The sequence below is a fragment of the Anoplopoma fimbria genome, chromosome 24 (genome assembly GCF_027596085.1).
Source record: "Anoplopoma fimbria isolate UVic2021 breed Golden Eagle Sablefish chromosome 24, Afim_UVic_2022, whole genome shotgun sequence".
Lineage (NCBI taxonomy): Eukaryota > Metazoa > Chordata > Actinopteri > Perciformes > Anoplopomatidae > Anoplopoma > Anoplopoma fimbria.
This window is the reverse complement of record NC_072472.1, coordinates 23,469,886-23,491,052: the sequence shown is the minus strand read 5'-3', so window position 1 is coordinate 23,491,052 and position 21,167 is coordinate 23,469,886. Positions and strand designations below refer to the sequence as shown.

Below are 21,167 nucleotides of genomic sequence, written 5' to 3'. Positions count from 1 at the left end.
CATCAGCTCACATTTTTAGTTAATGCACTTCTCGAATTGTGTGTGACCAAATACCTGCACAAATGACATTCCAATCAGCCTCAGCTGTACTCTGTGTTTAGTGCTGATTAATACATGTTAGCGTTAATACAGGCTAAATAATGTGGTGAACAGGGTTAGTACACCTGCTAAACATCAGCATGTTAGCATGCTGACATTAGCATTTTAAACAAAGCCCCGCTGAGCATGAGTACAGCCTCACAAGCCATTGGCTGTAGACTCTACGTCGTGTTGCTGTTGTGACTGTCTCCCTCGCCACCAGATGATAGTAGTAACAGCTGGTGTTGCAGAATGACACTGGTAGAGGACAGACCTGCAGTCAGCACACAGAGGTTACCTGCCATTGCATCATTGGTGCCCCTGAGTCCATAATGCAGAGCAGGCTGCCCTCCCTCCAGACCTGCCCCTCCCTCCCAGTTAGCACCTGTTTCCTGGATGCTCTCAACAACTGCACAGCTGTTGCGGCCTCCCAGCCTCCAGTACAGCAACCCTGGCCTGCCTTCTATTTATGGCTGTCTAGTTGTTGTGAATAGAGGCGTCAGCAAATGAAAATGGCTTTTGTTCCGGGTATTATCTGTTATTGTCTTTGGTACAGTTCTGTCTTCAGCTCAATAACACTCACAGGGACTGATATGTTGGCATCGTGTTAAGGCAAACCTTTATTTTGATTTAAGTATTCATCTACTGCTGCTACCCTTTGAGAAATCTCAAAGTATGTTCACTCAAGTACCTAAGCACAGTTTGATGTATTTGTATTTTGGGATATGTACTTTGTAATTGTAATACAGGTATTCACGTCATTATTTGACATCTGTGGTTACAAGTTTCTTTATTCAGATCCAGTAAAGGATCATAAAACTCCTCCCACCACTGCAGTGTTCCTCATTAGAACGGTGAAGAAAGTCAGAAACTGAGACAAGGCTCCTACTTCCATCTCCTGCTGCCTAGCATATCTGCATTTGATTAGTGCTGTACTCTGGTAGTTTGGCCAGATAGCGGCCTTGTCTCTGTAGCTCTAGCATCAGTGCATCTCAGGGTTCAGCCCTCTCTGCATTTCCCCTCTGCTCGGCGCACAACTCTGACGCACACACAGCGGCCTCGGCTCAGCTGTCATTCTCTCGGCTCTTGCCATGTGTTGGGTTGTTGGTTTTGTGTGATTGAAGCTATGCGACCCCCTGCCCGAATGAAATCCCATAAATGAGTGTGAGGGTTTAGAATGCTGTCGAGGCGCTATTTCGAGGAAGATGAGACGGGAACTGGTGACGGCAAGGGGCGAAGGCTTGGGATGTCGCAGAGGTCTCAACAGCCATCAATTTCTCAGGATGTCTCCAGGCCCGGGTGTAGGCTGTGATATCCAGCCACACACATAAGAGAGAGAGATTAGCTAAGCGGTTTTGGCGCGAGTCGGACGCTAATGTATTTTTCAAAAGGGCAGGTGCCGGCCTGCTAGTCGTGCTTTTTAAAAGATGATGTTGTTGGCGCTAGTTTGTTCATCATTTATATGGGGCCAGGCTGTATCCAGGGAAGAAAATAATAATAAATCCCCTTATGTTGTCAGTAATGACCTAACACCATATTAGACTTCCTAATGTTCTGCACCTCACGTTGCCAGGCCTCCTCTCACTCCCTCAGTAGATCTTAACGCAGTGCAAAGACTTGAGCCATTTGTTTCACGCATGGTCGTACCAATCCAACTACCTTGCTGATGAAGGACCATTAACCAACTAATACACAGGCCACACATTAACCCTGCAGGCTCAACGTGATATTAACAGTAAATACAGCTGCATGGCGCTAATGAGCTGTGGTCCACTGCAGGACAGTAATGACAAAGGTGAGATGGAAAACAGAGCACAGACTGTGTACCAGTGACTTGTCTCATGTCTTGTGGCAGTTTTTAGCTAACATTTTTCATCCGTATTACTCATACTGTGTTTTGGGTACTGGTATTTTCTTGTTATCAAATTATACTCAGTTCAGCAAGATCAGAGTTGTAGCCAATCTGATGATTACATGCTGCAGTGTAGCTTTAAACACATAGAGAGATACAAAACAGGAGTGGTGCTGTGCGTGTGTGTGAACAGAAGGAGATGGCTCAGCCTGGGATAATGAGTTATCCCCATAAGCCCCTCGCTGGGTCCCCTGACATCCAGCCTTAATGAATGGCTTTCCGGCGCACACACACACACAGCTGACCCTCAAAAAGCCCTCCTGTACCCCCTTCACCTCTTAAATACGGCCTCTTGCTTTTACCTCCCCGACCAATCGCACACCCACAGGCCTCATTCTCCGCTGCAGTGCTCCATCGAGCAACGCTCGCTAGTTAGAAGCCGCGATACTACTGAAACGTTGAGAAACAGCAGGGCTCTGCATTTTGAGTAACCCAAGCGGGAATTGAGCTTATTTGTTTCCAGGGATGAAGAAGACTGACAAATGAACCCTCGCGGGAGGGAAGCTGGCGTATACACTCCTCTTCTCTTCTTCCCCGCTCCGCCTGGCCCTGGAGTCTTCATTATGACCAGAATAGACACCCCTTTTTTTTTGCGTGTTAGCACATTCTCAAAACAAGCCTTGGACCTCGGGGACTGAGAGGTGCCACGTGAGACTTGAGAAGAGGGAGTTTCTCCTCTCCCCGTCTGCTGCGGTGAAGTTGTTTGCGAGCAGCGGTCTCTCTTGACCGCTAATAGCGTTTGTAAGTGGAGAAGATTGACATGGGTGAGGGGGATGGATTTAAGGGCTGCTGGGCTTTCCTGTTCAGGGATGCGTTTTGTGTGCAGACTGCCAAAGAAGAGATATGGTTTCTCTGTAAGGATTAGTTAGCTTTGAAAACTGACGCCTCTCTGCATTATGAGGGGACTTCTCTTGTTTGTGCTTGTCCAAGGACAACTAACAGAGCCTATTACAAAAACACTTCAACCTGGCAGAGTGTCCCTTTTGTCTCCTGACAGGCTGCCAGATGTCCCTGTAAGCTCTCCCACAAAGAGCAGGACTCAATAGCTGTTATTGTAGATATTGATTGGGATTTTGCACCAGGAATTACCTCCTCTGACCCTTAACTACAATATCACATGCACCGGGGATTGCTAATACCTCGCTTTGCATTGTAATGCTAATGAGGGAAAGGCTCTGCCAGGGCCCTGTTAGCTCAGCCTGCTCCCGGTGGGGTTGGTCTGGAGGGAATAGTGTGTCAGGGAGATGGCAGCCCGCTGTGACAGGCTGCAGCTTCTGAGTGCAGCCCAGGAGAAATGGATCCCATCTACACCTCTTTGGCAGGTTAAGGATTTAGCTGGCTTCCCCGAGGGGGGGGCTTTCTCCTGCCCCTAAACCCCCCTGAGGCTTGGGGAGAGTTAATTACAGTTTATGTATGCACTGTCATCCCCCATGAGCCTCTTTCCCTCTGGAGCAGCCAGGCTGACTGCTGATGTCTGAGCCCTTTGTTCTGTAGGAGGAGGTCCCTGCTGAGAAACACCCTGGATGGAGCTTATTAGTTATTGTTCTGTGTGACTTCAACATCGTACAGCCGTTATTATTCATTCTCTGGATTAATTCACACTTTGTTCTTAATGGAGCCCAACAGGGCTTCTAATGGCAGATAATTAGTGATGTTGGCAATTACTGAAAGTCCATAAAATGAATCCTCACCTTGTCAGACAGAAAGCTAAATGCACACCCGTCCTTCATGCTACGTGGTGAAGTGAATTAATGCATGCCGCGTTCCCATACCGCAGCGTCCTTTAATATGCAATATTATATGTCAGTCATCACTCTCAAGTCCGTTTGCAAAAGATTTACTGTGTAGTTTTTATTTAGATAAAGTGATTTCTTGACCTTGGTAGAAGAGAAAGAGAATAAAGTGAGTTAAGTAAGTTAAGTATCTGCTACTATGCAAACTTGTATGTAGTTAGACAAGTCAGCCACAGTCTGTTTCCATACACAATAGATCTCAGCTGCGCCAAGCAGTGGGAGGAACATGCTGAAATGCCTCATGAACAAATCGGACAAGAATACATTTAATTTGTCCGGCAAATGGAAGTTCTTTCATCCAGGCGGGAAAAAAAGAAAAGAGAAAAAAAAGCAAGAACCTTGAAATGAAGGTGACGTTGTTTTGTGTACGATACAAACCGATTCAGCCTGAACAAGAAAAACACATTTCAGCTGTGTAGTTTGTCCCCAGGGACGGTGTTAAAGGCTGCATGAAAGGGCTCAGGAATTGGTGCTTGTGCTGGCACAGCTGCAAACCCCAGAAGGGTGTGTCGGTAGGAGGAGTAGGATAAATTGTGTGGCAGTTTGTCAGCTCAAAGCACACACACCAAGCACGGCAGTAGAGATGGCGGTTAGAACGACCAGGGTCTACAAAAGGCCTGTAGCTCACACACACACACACACACACAGTCTTTGTGAGAGTGGGTAATGTTAAGCTGCAGGGTTATTAAAGGAGGTCATGCACACAGAGCTGAGCATCTCTACTTGGTGTATGTTCACTGAAAGCCACGTTCTTGTTGGGTGTCAGCAGCTTCTAATCCAGTAACATTGCGTGTTCAAATGGACCACCGGCTTTGAAACTAAAGATAGTTTTTCTCTTTCTCTTTCTTTTACACAGTCCCAGATTTTGGCATCCATGTGCTCTCCACCAATGGCAGCCAGGAGCCTCATGGGCCAGGCCTCCTCCAGGTGTCAGGCCTAGAGCGCAGTCAGGAGAAGAGCCAGGAGACCTGCAAGGACCCCCAGCCCCCTGCCTTCAGCACGCCCAGTCAGCCTCTGCCCCCAAAGCCCTCCCCCTGCCCCTGCCCCTGCCCCTGCCCCAGCCGCACCCCCAGTCATCCGTCCCCGGCCCCTTTCCCCTAAACGGACCCAGACAAACGGCCCTTCCCAGGCTCCGGCCTCCACAAACCTGCCCCCACGCACAGAGGCTCTCCCCAGGCCTCAGACGCCCGCAGCCCTGCCTCTCGTCCAGGGCCAAGAGCCCTCGCCGCCCCCCCTCCCCGGCCACAGCACCAGCCCGAACTGCTGTCCCACCCCCGGCCTCCGCCTCCACCCAGCCTCCACCCACACCCACCATCGCCTGTGCTCCCCACCCATCACCCTCACCAACAGCACCCCAGCCAGGCCGGGCCCCACCGGCCCCCATCACGCTGCCACCCCCGGCCCCTTTCTGCCTACAACGGCCACAGCCTCAACGGTCACAGGTAAGGCTTATAACAGAAAACCTCACACACCGATGCATGAGTTTGTTATAAAAAAACACTCACATCTCTCATGTCCTCATGTGCTCTGGTGCAGATAATTGTGTGCAGCGCGGTGCAGGCAAAACCTCCATATACACATACACTTGAAAATACTAGAATATCTCTTGAGCTGGAAGTACGCATGATGCCCGATCAGTATGTAAATTGCTATCAGGGAGAGCCTGAAGTTCCCTGAGCCAAACAGTAGCGCTGATTATTAACAACAGAATAAAAGGGCCATACTGCACCCTGAGTGCCTGTGATTTATTAGCCACCCACATTTTCTCCAGGGCTCTGTATAGATTCCAGTCCCAAACGTCCCCCAATTATACTAGCTGTATGTGCAAAAGCTTAGTACAACCTTTAATTGTATTCTTGTGCATTAGAGCAGGAGGAAAATGGGCTTAAAGTTGTAATATTTTCCACCCAAAAATGTTAGATACTTTTAAAGTAGTTTAAAGAGTCCTCAGCGGAAGTCCACTCTGTATGTTCAAAACACACTATGATCATGGTCATTATTCATATTATTAAAAATAACAACAGTAGAGCTAGTCTGTCGTCTGTCTGTTGAGAGGCACTGAGGCCTATGAGGCTCTCTCCATTCATTTAAGACTCCAGGATAGCTCCTTCAGAATCCACTCAGTCCCAACAACAGCTCTGCCTCGCAGGCTCTCAGCACTTGGCTTTGGCTCCCTCACCCTGTGCCAGCCCTGCCAGTGCGCCAACAGGGCCTGGCACCCGCTGTGAATAATCACGGCCGGGGCCCACAGCGGAGAGCGGGCGCTGCAAATGAGCTTTTAGGCTTAGCGCGCGGAGCTGTGGAGACGCAAGCTCTGTGACTGCCCCCGGGGAAAACCCACACACACTACAAAAGACTGTTTGCTCACACATGCACACACGCCCTCTCTCCCTCTCATCCCATTTCCAATGCATCTACCTGGCTCTGGAGGAAGTGCCTTAACAGAATCTGTTCAAAGACAGATGCACGTTCTAGTTATGGTTGCCAGCGGTGGTTTATTTGCATCCGAGGGTGTTGTGAATGTGGTGTTTTCGCGGATCATGTTTGCCCTGGATTCTGTGAAGCAAGAGGGAGAGGCAGGGAGGCGTTTGTAAACGGGGGACAGTTGAGGTGTGAAAACACTGTGCTGGGAATTGAGCGTCGGAGCAGATGGAGATGAAAGGATGCAGAGGAACAAGTGTTAATTTTGACTGATCACGCCTGGCTTAACCTGGCTCCCTTCTCCATCTTTCTCTTTTTTATCTCTCTCAGCAGCAGGAGCAGCACACCAGGCACCAAGCCCCACGGGCCCCCTGCTCCCTCTCTGCACCTCCCCCATCACCCGCCACCTCCTGCGGCAGCAGCAGCAGCAGCCTCCACCTTCCCGCTGCCCTTGGCGGCTAACCAGAGCACCCCCCACAGCTTCCCCCCTGCCTTGCAGTCCTCGCCGCACCCACATCACCCCAATATGTTCGCTCCTCCAGCGGCCTTGCCTCCACCACCACCACTTACGTCTAGCACCCTGCCAGTAGCCGGACATCCTGCTGCTGGGACTGCCTACTCAGGTAAATAACACAAGCTGCTTCCAAACATCCCCACATCGCCCCCAAGTGATGTGGCAGGGGATTGCACATTCAGCTGACAAAAATAACCAAAAAGCAGACTCTTATTTTAGCCAGTTGTTGCATCAGGTTGCCTGGGCGGTCGAGACAAGTACACGAGGAATCATTTCATTTCATGCAGACACATAGAATGTTGCCCTGCTAATTATTTAAAGAAACAAGCAACCGAGTCCAAGATCATCCCCATGTACTCTGTGCCAGCAGTTTTGTGTGTTTATAGTGTTGTGGACAGCTCACACTCTTTCTGTCACACTGTGATTGATCGACTCTCTACACACCAGTAATATCCACCAGCAGGTCAGGCCACATTGCAAAAGCGATTACAGACCCCGTGCACATTTCCACGCAGTGCCGTTGAGCTAAATGTCAGGGTCAGTGTGGGAAGAGGAGGGGGGGCTCACCTTTAGCAATGTTGCCAGAACCTTCATTTTCACCTTGAACAGTGTTCATGTGCTAAAAAAAAATCTATTTGGTCAATACAGAACGGAGCGCGCTGGATTTTGTTCAAAAGATACTAATGAAATTTTTATGAAGAGAAAATTCCACCCCAACTCCCAGCCCAATAAAGCTTGAAATGAATGCAGAAAAAATATTGTAGTGAGTCACAGTGGAATAGGAAGGATAAGGTTACCCTGGAGCAGATATAATCTCTCAAGGCACGTTTTGTTGAATTTAGAAGAAAAAGCCAGCGATTACTTGAAATCCATTCTTTCTCCACAGGCTGTGCAGAGGATATTAGAAGAACAGATGTTGTTGTCTCAGAGGGCCTGTAGTGTATCAAATCACAGCATTTGACAGTTCCAGCAGTCAGACACTTCCAATCATCTCGGGCCTCACTTACATTTGAAATGACATGCTGATAATCGCAGACATTTCCTGGTTCTTTTTTTGAAACCTTGACAAGGCTTCCTTTTTGATGACAGACATAGCTCTCACATTGGAGTCCAGGGCCCTTCTATGTGTCTCTGAGGGGCTTCCAGAGGGACCCAGCAATATGAGGAATACTGTAATTTCACTGTATTAAATGAAAAGAATTAGAGACATATAAATAACAAGCGTAATATTGTTGTCTTTCAGAACTTTATCTACAGCCTAGCCTAGTCAACTTGACAGTGGCCTACCCATCATTAACAAACCCAGTCCTAATCCTCCCCTCTCTCTCTCTCCCCCCTTCTCCAGAGCAAGAACTTTTGCGCCAGGAGCTCAACACCCGTTTCCTGGCCTCCCAGAACGCCGACCGTGGCGCCTCGCTGGGCCCTCCGCCCTACCTGCGCACAGAGTTCCACCAGCACCAGCATCAGCACCAGCACCAGCATCAGCACCAACACACCCACCAGCACACCCACCAGCACACCTTCACGCCCTTCCCCCACGCCATCATGCCCACCCCGGCACCGCCCATGGTGCGTACCCCTGCCAGAAATGTGAGGATAAGTAGAACACAAATCACAAATCACCGTAGACAAAATGTATTCATATGTCTTCTTTTAATACGTTTTAGATGTGTGGAGGAGTTTTTACCTTGTAGTTTTGAGTGTAAGGATTTTATACAGTTCGACATGTGTGAGTGTGAGCGGCGCGCTGTAGCCTGAGGGTTTCTGTGGCTGCCTTCCAATGATGACCATGTGTGTCAGTCCACACTATAATCATGCCTTTATTTTCCCAGAAAGCCTTTCTAGTGTTTTCTCTGGCGTACTCTACGACTCCAGACTTGAGTCGCCGTTATTTTTCTAAATTGGCAATAACTCGCCCGAAGCATGTTAACTTCAGAGCCAGCTTTCAGAGCATAATACACTTAATTCATTCCGAATTTAATGACATCATTTGGTCCCGTTTGGGGGTTTTCATTACTGGCAAATGTCTTGCATTAAGAGCCCCACTGTTTGTTGGGGGAGACCACAGGCAATGGGTGGCTGGACCTAAAACTCACACAAACACACACACACACACACACACACACACACACACACACACACACACACACACACACACACACACACATTCATAACTGTCTGGCCCATAGAGGGTTCCCTTGGCTCTGATGATACCTCAAAGGCAGCATGGCGAGGCCTCTGACAGCTAATGAGGCCATAAAAAGGCTCTTTATGGCTGCAGTGTTTAGTCTTGACTGGGGAAATGTTCGCCCTGAGCCTGCACTGCACCACTAAAAGGAGACCAAATGAGACACAGAACCCACAAAAAGGTCTTCAGATGATCAGGAAAAGGGCACAGTGAAAACAGCCTGGTTTGGAAAAGCTGTTGAACTTTGGATCTCAGTTGACTTTTTCGATCGTTAATCCTAATGTCAATCTGTAAGCATGTTTTTAGTCCTAAAATACACTTTGTGATGCATTTTGTGTCAGCCTTTACAGTTCCTCATGTTTTTTCTCTACAACTTTGTACTTAGTTCTGTTTCATTTCTCCTACAGTTTGAAAAATACCCAACAAAAGTGGACCCCTTCTACAGACACAGTGTGAGTTTTCCTACTGCGTACAGTGTTGCTTGCCCATTATGCCATTTCAGCCCTTGCTCTCTGTGTGTGTGTGTGTGTGTGTGTGTGTGTGTGTGTGTGTGTGTGTGTGTGTGTGTGTGTGTGTGTGTGTGTGTGTGTGTGTGTGTGTGTGTGTGTGTGTGTGTGTGTGTGTCAGATGTATGGTTTTCATGCAATTGCTCGTCCACTTCTTGATGGACACTCTAAGTATCCCAGCTGTACCATTTCACCCTTCAGCCCCGGCAAATGTTAGGGTTAATGAAAGACTGCTGGATTATTAGATCTCGGAGCACAACATTTATTGTGCATGCAGGCAACGGTAAAATTGTTGTGCATAGAAATTAATACAGAAGGAGACAGTGGCGACATTGCAGAGAGGACTTCGTTTTATTGCCAGAATTTTTAAGTCTTTTTCTTGCCTACTATTTGTATTTGTCTGCTAACGGCAGTGGCTTGCTCATGATTATCACTCACTAAAGGGGACTTATAGTAAACACTCTTCTACCATGTTTGCTCAGGCCTCCACAGACACCTGCTGTGTACGCCTGCACAAGTTTGCTTTCCCTTCAACCTGAGCTGCGAGGAAGATTTTAATATCAGAAAAATCACGCATTTGTATTCAGACCAACCCCAGGGCCCAATAGATGTTGCTGAATGTTGTTACTTTGATTGTAAGTGCTTCGTTTCAGATTCTTAGTATTTCCTCACTGTTATTATGGCAGCAGCAAATACCCTGAAGCCATTTCCTCTCTGTAAAACACACTGACATCTTAAAACGTAATGCACCAGGAGAAACAAGTTGCATTTAAAAAACATCCCAGCACCTCCTCAAGCGCTTCTAATAATAACTCATCTTGGCAACCCAAGTTTAAATAATTCTGTTGCACCATGATTAAAGCAATGCAAGACTGCAAGTTCAGAGACATGAAAAACGTTCTCCACTTCCACTTAATGTTAATTAGATTGACAAGAAAAATGGTTGTGAGCGGTTGATTACCTATCTGTTTCTCCATAGGATGTTTTGAGGGAAGCCTTGGGCACTTGTTTGGTTTACGTGGGTTTTTGCTTGTATTACAACATTCTAGTTTTCACATCAAAGTAGTGTTTTTCCCCTTATTAAAATCCATTGAGAATGAGTAGGGAATATTTTATAAACCTGCAATTTATGAAACATGTAGGCAATCATTTGCAACTTTCCCCATCCAAGCAGTCTCTGAAAAAAGATTGAATGTCACGGTTCATCCATCACTGTAACATGTTTGTTCATCTCCACTGCCATGCATAGTTGTTGTCCTGCATTCCCCTGACAGACCCAACCATCCTCACGCCTCCTCTTCCTCTTTTCTCCCTCAGCTCTTCCACTCCTACCCACCGGCCATGTCTGGCCTTCCGCCCGTCATCCCCCCGACCGGGCCCTTCGGCTCGCTGCAGGGCGCCTTTCAGCCCAAGGTAAGACACAAGGACTTCTCTACGCTCCACGCATATACAAACTTATTTTATTGAGAGTTATTTACAGAGATTCTTGTTTTCCATCTGTGTCTGGTGCTCTCTAGACCTCTAATCCACTCGATGTGTCCAGACCAGGAGGCGTCCCACACACATTCTTACAGAAGGACCCCAGGGTAAGAGCACACACAAAAACACACACACACAAACACACACACACACACACACACACGCTAACAGACACTTGTGGTGTAAAGATAACCTATAGATCTTCTGTATATGTATATAAGTCTTTGAGTGTTGTATATGCCGTTAGTTTATAGACAGCACAGACGGCCATATTGGTCTGTATTAATTTGCATGCAGAAGGTCACACAAGACAAACCCATGTGTTAATTACTCCTGAAATGCTTCATTTTAAAGGGACATTTTCACATTTTAATTTGGTTCATAATGAAGGCTACACACAGAGACTAATTAGAGGTGATTTGATTGACAGCAAAATAACTCAACCTCTTTGTATTACCTCCTGTAGCTAACGGATCCGTTTCGGCCCGTTCTCAGGGTGAGTGCTCACTCCCTGCAGTGTCTCAGTCTCCTGCACACACACACGCACACACGCACACGCACACACACGCACACACGCACACACACACACACACACACACACACACACACACACACACACACACACACACACACACGATGCTTTAAAGGGTTTTTGCTAATGGGAAGATAGTGTCTTTAATTAAATGAGCACTGCACTTGGAGGCAGAGTGTTTTAGTTTATACAACAACAAAGCTCATTTTGGAGAACAATGCAGACTCTATATGTGAAATTGCTATTGATAGACTTTGCTTAGACATGCATACAAATTACAGACATAATTATAAGTCCTCTGACACATGCCCAATCACCATCATATCCTATCTTTAGGTAATATGTGATTAAAGGTTCCATATTTAAGCTATCAGTATGTCATTTTCAGGTGACTTGACAGTAAATATATCAGAATGGTATGCTGTGTTCATGTCATTTGATCATTTAAGATGGTTGTATGACGTGTGAGAGTAAATGTGCATTGACAATGTAGCACTTTATCCATTACATGTGGGTCTAATTACCTTGAATAACAGATATTGGCTGAGGTGAAGATAGATAGATGAGAACAGAATGTGTATGAAACTACACTTCAATTAACCGTTTAATGTGTACATTTGTAGCAGTAATGGCCTTGTTTTCATGCTAAAGAGTTTTTGTCTTGTATCTACAGAAACCAGGGAAGTGGTGCGCCATGCATGTCCATATCGCCTGGCAGATATACCACCACCAACAGAAAGTGAAGGTGAGGACTCATCTGACTCATAGTCCCTCTGCTTTGTGCCAAAGCTAGTGCTGACACAGTGTGAAGTGAACTGTGTCCATTCCTAATCTATGGTTGTTTGGTTTTCACTAAGAAGAATGTTCACTAAAAAAAGAAAATAATAAAAAAAAACTAATATGTTAAGAACATTTTATATTGTTAATAAAATGTAAGGTTAAGTGATTTTATCATATTTTGGTGCCATTTTATGATTTTAAGCATTTTTTTATATATTGTCAGGATTGTATTGTGAATCACAATTATTTTGGCTCGGATAATCGTGACATGAAATTTTCATATCGTCCCTTGCCTGTCTGCAACACCTTTAAAAAGGGTCCTAAAAAGGGAGGACAACTAACTATCTAGTAGCTGACTTTCAGTAGTTTACTTTGACTGTATCATCAACCTGTAGTGTATAAAGGGGTTTTACATGTCTTCCTCTCCGTCCATCTGCCGTCTTCTAGCAGCAGATGCAGGTTGACCCTCACAAGCTAGACTTTGGCCTCAAGCCTGACTTCCTGAGTCGACCTCCGGGCCCCAGCCTCTTCGGCGCCATCCATCACCCCAACGACTTGGCACGGCCCGCCACGCTCTTCTCCGCCGCAGGTGAGTGTCTGTCAGATCAGAGTAGAATGATTGATTGATGGTTAACCAGGGTACACTCTGACATGCAGCAGCAGTCGGTAAATACAGTTTGTGTCTGATAATATTATTGTTACCGAGTTCAGCTGTGAACAAGCTGAGACAGCAAAACCAACGTTTTTAACTCAAGGTCAACTAAGTAGAGTTTTCTGGAGCTTTCAACCACATATTGTGGTCTTATGAAGAAGTTTGCAGATGAGGACACATGCTGTCTTACGTTTCTCACATCTCTCCATCAGATGAAGTTGACATTATAGCTGAACCAAAACCAGATATTTGAGGCAAACAAAAACACCTGATGATGGCGCCATCCATCCAAGAAAAAATATTTGGAAATCATTACTTTCACTATTTTTTACTAATACTATTTTAATACTATTATTTCAAAATATTACCAAAAAAGTCCACAACAACATTACTATGCAGCTTATAGAATAGATTCTATCTTCTGGGTTGCCCGCAGCATCATCCCAGTGCATCGCCCTATTATCTATTAAATAGCTAGAGTTAACTACCGTTACCCCCACCTTAAATTGATAGGGAAAGTTGGAAAGACTATTTGGGTATATTTAAAAAATGAGTACATCATCTTGAGAAATAAAACATTTTCTGTCAAGTGTGGCCTGCTAAACTTAATCTCAAAGACAGAGCTAAGCAGTGTCTGTGTGAGTGTATAAAACACAATGATTTGTGGTGGAACTGGCTGCAATACAAGGTGCACCAGCAAAATATTTTTTTTTATGTTGAAAAATATATTTACTGAGGTGAACATTTTACAGTGGAAAAATGACCTTGTTAGTGCTCTCTAGTGGACAAACTATGTAATGGGGACTGTCTCTAAACTACAGTGTTTGTCATTTGTTGGTCTGGCTCTAGTTGATTTAGAAAAGCTTAATAAGTGGACTTTGCAATATAACAATGTGTTTGTGTCCGACAGTAGTTTGACAAACAATCTTAACTCAGTCAGTGGTTGATGGACCTTTCTGTGATGCCTCTCTCCCTCCTCAGGTCCCACACACCCATCAGCAGGTCCTTTTGGTCATCCGCCTCACCATCCTGGAAACTTCCTCGCCCCGGCATCTCACTTAGGTACCCTCTAAGTTCACTTCTTCTCAGTCACGATCTGAAATGGGTAAATAAGATGTGATTGGATGCATGGTAACATGTGGTTTCTCCCTCCAGAACCTTTCGGTAGGCCTGCATCATTTGGCGGACTGGGAGCCCTCAGTTCATCGGCCTTCGGTGGACTGGGCAATCCAGCACTAAGTGAGTTTTAACCTCATGTTACTGCCCGACAATCACTATGGCTGAAATCCTCCTTTCATGGTTGCTTTTGTAATGTTTCCAATCTAGTAATTAAAGTTTCAGAGTTATTGTTGCTCATGCTGCATAACAGCATCATAAGAATATCATTTGAATACTGATATTCACCTCTGCACATTGTCAAGATACGCATTTAACTTGCGTCCTGCCGTGTTTTTCCACGTGTTGAATCCCTAACAGCGGCCAACGCAGTGTTCGGCCATAAAGATGGCCCCAACGCACAGCAGCACTTCAACAGCGGCAGCAACGGCGGCCACCAGGAGCCGTGGAACCGGCTGCACCGCACGCCGCCCTCCTTCCCCACACCGCCACCATGGCTGAAGCCCGGTGACTCTGAGAGGAGCGCCTCAGCCAGCTCGCACGAGAGGGACCGAGACTCTGACAAACGGGACTCATCAGTCAGTAAAGACGACAAAGACAGGTGGGTGTTACCAAACGTTACTACTTTAGCCTAAGACCTGTTTCCTCACCCCAAGAACATAAATGGATAGAAGGAGTTTAGGTACATATTTGGATTTTGTTGGATCAGTTATGTTATCTTTTTATTTTATTTGTGTACTGTATGATTTCGCTTGTTATTTTAATTTAGAATAAAAATGAAGAGATCAGTTAATCATTTGGACAAAAGCTAAGTTACTGATACTGATTGAGGGCCTTTCTTTATCATCATAGGGACTCAGTAGAGAAGCGCCATCCGAGCCATCCGTCCCCAGTCCCTGTCAACCCCATCAGCCTCCTGGGCCACACTCGGCCTCCCGAGCACCACAGGAACCACCTGCCCCCTGCTTCTGGAGAGCCTCAGAGGGACAAGGAGAAAGCCAAAGACAGGGAGAGGGAGCACTCAGACTCCTGGAAAGACAACGGCACGGATGACCATAAGCTCAAAGACAACCACCACAGCGACAAGGACACACCAGTCATCCACGACGGCCGAGTGTCAGAGGACAAATTGTCCAACAGGGGGACGCCATCGCCCTACATCCGGCAGACCAGCCTGGAACGTCCCAACGGCGGGCTGAGCAGGGAGGTCCTGGAGAAAAAGGTAGATCTGCCATACGAGCACCAGAAAAAGAACAGCGAGGTGAAGGTGAAGGAGGAGCGGAAGGAGGAGCAGGATGGAGCCGCAGAGAGGGCAATTGAGCACCCAACACATGCACCCTCCACGCCGAACCTCCACCCTCCCTCCTCCATGCCTATGCCCATGAGCATGGCTGGCGTTCACCCCATGAACAGCATCAGCGGTCTGGAGAGAACTCGAGTGGTGGCTCCCTTCATGGGTATCAGCCCCATACCAGGAGCTGACAGGTTCCCTTACCCTGCCTTCCACTGGGACCCAATGAGGGACCCCTACAGGGGCCTGGACATTCACAGACGGGACCCTTTGGCCAGGGACCTGTTGCTAAGGAATGACCCTCTGCATCGGCTGGCAGCACCTCGGCTCTACGAGGCCGAGCGCTCCTACAGGGACCGTGAGCCTCACGACTTTAACCGTGACCACATCCACCCTCTGGCCCTGGAGCAGAGGAGGGAACACGAGCGTGCCCATATGGAGGAGCGCGAGCGCCTCAACATGCTCAGAGAGGACTATGAGCACGGGCGCCTCCACCCTGCGATGCACCATCCTGCCCTTGACGGACACCTGCCACACCCGGCCCAGGGCCTCATGGCTCCTGGACTCCCAGGCATGCACTACTCCAGGGTGAGTCCCTCGGCTGCAGCAGTGGCCGCAGCAGCCGCCGCCGCCCATCAGAACGGTATCCTGAACAAAACACCACCCACCGCCTCTCTGAGTGCACCGCCCCCTCTCATCCCCACGCTGGGTGCCCGGCCCGGCTCACCCAGACGGACTACCCCCATGGCCACAGATATCAGAGACAGACCGGCTCACAAAGACATCGAGGCACGGTGAGCTGAGCAGACTCGGTGCCCCTGCAGCCCTGTGCCTCACTAACACTGAACTCACACCAAGCACTTAGCTTTGGGCAAAGCAAGACTGTAAAATAGCTGTGAATAACTTATGTGGGCAGAGAAATGCCCTCACAATGAATTGTTTTTATATAAAACTACAAAGAGACAATAATCATGAAACAAAAAAAAAGATTTTTCAAAGGTGTTTCCTCCGGTTTGCTCCAGCTTTTTGTGTGCATTCTTTCTCCTGTATGGCGAAGTGAGGCGGACTGAGAATGAACAGTTTTGGAATGTACAGGTACTTTATCACTGACAGACAGCGAAGTGTGTAGATAATGTGTACAGTCTCTGTGTGGATTCAAAATCATGGTACAAATATGCAAAAGGGTGTTTTGAAAGCTTTACGTTGAACACATGTAAATAGAGGAGTCCTACAGCAGTGATTCAGAATGTGCTTTTTGCTATTTCCTTTTTGTTTTTTCAGTTGACGCAGCTGATTAGCATTGTACCAGAGACCCCATGTTCAACTATGCAACAAACGTCTGGGCTCCCTTTCTGAAAGCTGGCCTTCTCACCACTGACTGTGTAACAATACGGACAAACAGCTGTATTCTCTCCACAACTCAGACACACATTGGGTCCACGCAAACAGATACAAGCTTTAACTGATCCACGCAGGGGTTGTAGCTCGCAATTTGGAATCAACAGAAACGTTAGGTTTTGAGAAGTATTCTCTCTCAAATATGATCAATTGTAGTGACAATCCAAGAAACAGTTGAAGGGAGGTATTGCATTTTAAAGATTTTCAATGTAAAAACAGCCAGCAGCACAAATGTCAACTCTTTTTTTACCCCTCTCTTCCTTCTCTCAGTTAGGACCAGTGTTGTTCTGGGGAGAATGCAGCACATTTAACACCATGACAGCACATTTGCCCCACTGAAGGAGTGTAAAGTACATGTTTTGGAAATAGGTTCTGTTGGTCAAACAGTGTATTAAAGTGCTTTCCTGAGTTGTTGTACCTACAAAATCAAAAGACAAAAAAGCAAAGTCTACACTATGGACAGTTTGTTTCTAATGAGCAGAGATCTATTTTAGTAGTCCACTGAAGGTTTAGTTGTGCGCTTCAAACTCTGTGATATCATGTCGTGCAGTGTTTTTTATTCCAACATAAAAATGTCCACCGGAGCCATAGTGGTTAGTCGATGCGTATTGCAAAAAGATTGTTAAATGAGATTTTTTTTTTTTGCTGTTAGCCATGTACAGGGAAAAAAGTGAAGTCTTTCTAGATCATGTACAAAAAAGAGAAAAAAATGAAGCGACTGAATCTTCAGCATGCTCCTCATTTAAACTTGTGTTATGTAAATTGTGCCATGTTATTAAAAAATGTGTACTAAAACTGTCTGTGGGGCTTTTATTCCTACTGAGGTGAGAAAACAGGCTATATTTCTTTTTTGACACTCCGCTTACACTGTTAATGACTTTCCGCATTAGACCCCCATGGAGGATAAACTACCTAAGGTACCACTCTCACCATGTATTTATTTAAGTGTGCTACTAATTATGTAGTTAAAAAGTAATAATTTTGTCTCCTGATAGTCACTTCTAATCATGTTTCATTTCGTCTGAAGAGCCAGAAGATGAAGCATGTCTCATTTCTCAAATCTCTGCTGGACCAGTAAGTGCCGACTTCCTAGAAAATTGCTTGGTAACGGTTAAAACCGCGGAAACATCATGCATCACACCACATCAGCTACTTGGACAAGTGAGTGCTTGTGTTCGGTTCAATAACAGTGCTTTAAACATCAGCAGCCTTCACTGGTGAGTCATGGCACGGTACTTGTGTATTCATCAGAGGATGCAAGAGTTATTGACATCCCCATTACACTGAATAACCACAGCATTCATGCACCGTGCTCTGATTGATGTTTAGCGCCGAAGCATCCAGGTCATGCATCAATCAAATGCTGGCTCGATCAGTCAGTGGTGGGAAATGTGAATTGCCTGTATTTTTCCTCCTGCCAAGTGAATGCCTCCTGCTCCAGGGACCAACACTAATTTTCCTTTCAGAGCTACGGAAGTGCTTTTCGTGCAGCATGCAGTAGTTCAGGCTCTGGACCAGGAGAGGGCGCCAACATGCTGCATATCTGCTGCAAGACTAAAGGTGATGATAAGATAATCTGACCTTGTTTTTTAAGCAATGGTTCCAGCTTCTCAAATGTTAATATTTTATGGTACTCTTACTCTAACATGATAAATAAAAAAATTATTTAAGTAATTTTCAAGCTGTAATTATAATAATAATAATAATAATAATAATAATACTTTAATTTTATATAGCGCTTTTCTAGGTACTCAAAGACACTTTACATAGGGCGAAGACAAACAAAACAAAAAGAACACAAAAAAGAACACAAAGGAGCAAACAAAACAAACAAACAGAACATTTTAGTAAAAAAGAAAACTGGAGAAGCTGTGCGGAATGAGTCATGTAGTGGAGGGTAGGGAGGGAAAGGGAGCAGGGGTTAGCAGGTGAAGGCGAGTTTGAAGAGGTGGGTTTTGAGGGCTTGTTTGAATGATGATAGGGTGGGAGCCTGACGGATGTGGATGGGGAGGGCATTCCAGAGGGAGGGTGCAGCAACTGAGAAGGCCCTGTCACCCCAGGTCCGGCGCTTGGTCCTGATGGTCTTCAGAGTGTTTGCGCCGGCGGACCTGAGGCAACGGGTTGGGGCGTGGAGGGGGAGGAGGTCTGAAAGGTAGGGAGGGGCCAGGTTGTTTAGGGCTTTGTAAGTGGTGAGTAATATTTTAAAGTCTATCCTGTATTTGACCGGGAGCCAGTGGAGGTTGCGTAGGACCGGGGTGATGTGTTCGTAGAGGCGGGTGGAGGTGAGCAGTCGAGCGGCAGAGTTCTGAACATATTGGAGTTTATTGAGGATGATGATTGATTTTGTTGGGAGAGCCATAGAGGATGCTGTTGCAGTAGTCGAGTCTGGAGGTTATGAGGGCATGGATGAGAATTTCGGTGGTGGCAGAGGACAGGGAGGGCCGGAGGCGTGCAATGTTCCTGAGGTGAAAGAAGGCAGTTTTGGTGATGTGGTTGGCGTGGGGTAGGAAAGAGAGATTGGGGTCGAGGATGATTCCGAGGTTGCGGACCTGGGTGGAGGGGGTGACGATGGAGCCATCAATGTTGAGAGAGAAGGTCTGGGCTGAGCGGGTGAGGGAGTATTTCAGATTTATTGCAGTTGAGTTTGAGAAAGTTCTGTTGCATCCATGATTTTATATCAGTGAGACAGGTGGTGAGAGTGGAGTGGGTGACTGAGGTGTAGCAGAGTTGGGTGTCGTCAGCGTAGCAGTGGAAATGGAGACCATGACGACGGATGATTTGTCCAAGGGGAAGGATGTAAATGATGAAGAGGAGGGGACCAAGCACGGAACCTTGGGGGATACCGTGGGTGACTGGGGAGGTGGAGGATTTACAGTTGTTTATGGCAATGAATTGATGTCGGTCTGATATGAGGTGAACCAGGAGAGGGCAGTGCCAGTTATGCCAAGGGAGTGCTGGAGACGTGAGAGGAGGATGGAGTGGTTGATGGTGTCGAAGGCGGCGCTGAGGTCAGGGAGGATGAGGATGGTGAGGAAGCCAGAGTCAGCAGAGAGAAGTATGTCATTTGTGATTTTCAGTAGGGCGGTTTCTGTGCTGTGTTTTGAACGGAACCGATTATTTTATATTTTACAAACAAAATAATAAATTGAGAAAATAATCAGAACATGAAATAATAAAAGAACATTGGTTGCAACCTTATTTTTTTCAATAAAGATTAATCTGCTGACAATTTATATAAAGAATGTATTTAGTCAAAATGATCATAAAATTGTGCTAATAATAATTTCTCTAGTGTTAAGCTGACATTTTGCTTGTCATTTCCAACAGTTTAAAATCAAAAGATGCTTACTATCATAGAAAATGACAAGCAAATCTTCACATTTCAGAAGCTGGAACCAGAAACTGTCTGCTGATTTTGCTTGACAAAAAGACAATTAAGTGAATTCTGTCACAGACTAGTTTTCTGTCAATCATACTAACTGATAGTTTAATTTATCATTTCAGCTCTCATATCACCCTCTCTCTGTGAAACTAACTCCTTACAGCCTGGTCAGCAGTTCAGAGACCATCTACATGCAGGTATGTCATCTACCTTAGTCATGAGATCCACCTCCAATCTCATCCGAGCTATTGTGTTCTCCCTTCAGCCAGAGCTGCTGGCTGCTTCTATCAGCTATTTATGATCCTAAACTGTCTGAGTTAACTGCTTTTGGATGATGCTTAAAATCCTTTTTCCACTGGACAGAAAATAGCTTTTCAGCCTCCACTGCAGGTTTAATGTATCTAAGCATCTTCCCTAAATATGCCTCATCTGCCACATCCTGCCAGGCCACAGGGACAGCGTAGGGCCAGGGGCAATGCTCAGATGGACGAACTTGAGGAAACAGCCTTGAGTGAGAAACCACACATAAAATTTGAGAAGCCATCTACTGACAGATTGAAATAAATACTCATTATTTATGTGGAAAAGGTGCACAAATTGAGCATCCAGTCAGTGTCTTCACACCAATTTCATTTTGCTCAAAGCTACTCATTCAGCCAGAGTGATTGCAATTACCCTGAACTGCAGCCAGATGTAGTCGCTATCAAGAATCACATGAAGTAACTGCCTGGAAGCAATAGAGAAGCATTACTCTGCGAAGAGAGACACTATCCACTGTGCTGACAGACAGAGGCTTCAGATTAATGAGGTCTGACAGCAGGGTGTCTGACGGGCTTTCAGTGCAAATGGGATCCTGTGAATGCAACTTCTTTATCAGACAAAACACTGACAACAGACATAAAAACAACAACAACAGAGAGGACTGATGAGACGAAACACAACAAAGCCACTCAGCTACTCTGGAGTATTACAGATCAGTAAGTGATGGATGTGTTTACTCCACGGATTACAGAGGCTCCATGTAGTGAAAGCTTGACACTGATCCAACTTAAAACTCTCAATTAACTTGTTAAACTGATCAAATAAACAACTGATAATAACTTATTAATAGGCACTTACACCATC

General features: G+C 46.1%; 1 protein-coding gene across 1 annotated transcript; it reads left to right on the top strand.

Annotated features, from left to right (window-relative positions):
* The first annotated feature begins 5,085 nt into the window (after window positions 1–5,085).
* auts2a (activator of transcription and developmental regulator AUTS2 a) lies at window positions 5,086–17,445 on the top strand. The gene is made up of 13 exons (XM_054625596.1): window positions 5,086–5,225; window positions 6,535–6,827; window positions 8,064–8,308; window positions 9,314–9,358; window positions 10,730–10,825; window positions 10,930–10,998; window positions 11,358–11,387; window positions 12,097–12,168; window positions 12,651–12,792; window positions 13,837–13,917; window positions 14,011–14,094; window positions 14,332–14,572; window positions 14,824–17,445. The coding sequence occupies exons 2-13, from the start codon at window positions 6,731–6,733 to the stop codon at window positions 16,058–16,060; spliced, it is 2,439 nt and encodes an 812-aa protein (XP_054481571.1). The 5' UTR covers window positions 5,086–5,225; window positions 6,535–6,730; the 3' UTR covers window positions 16,061–17,445.
* Window positions 17,446–21,167: the final 3,722 nt, after the last annotated feature.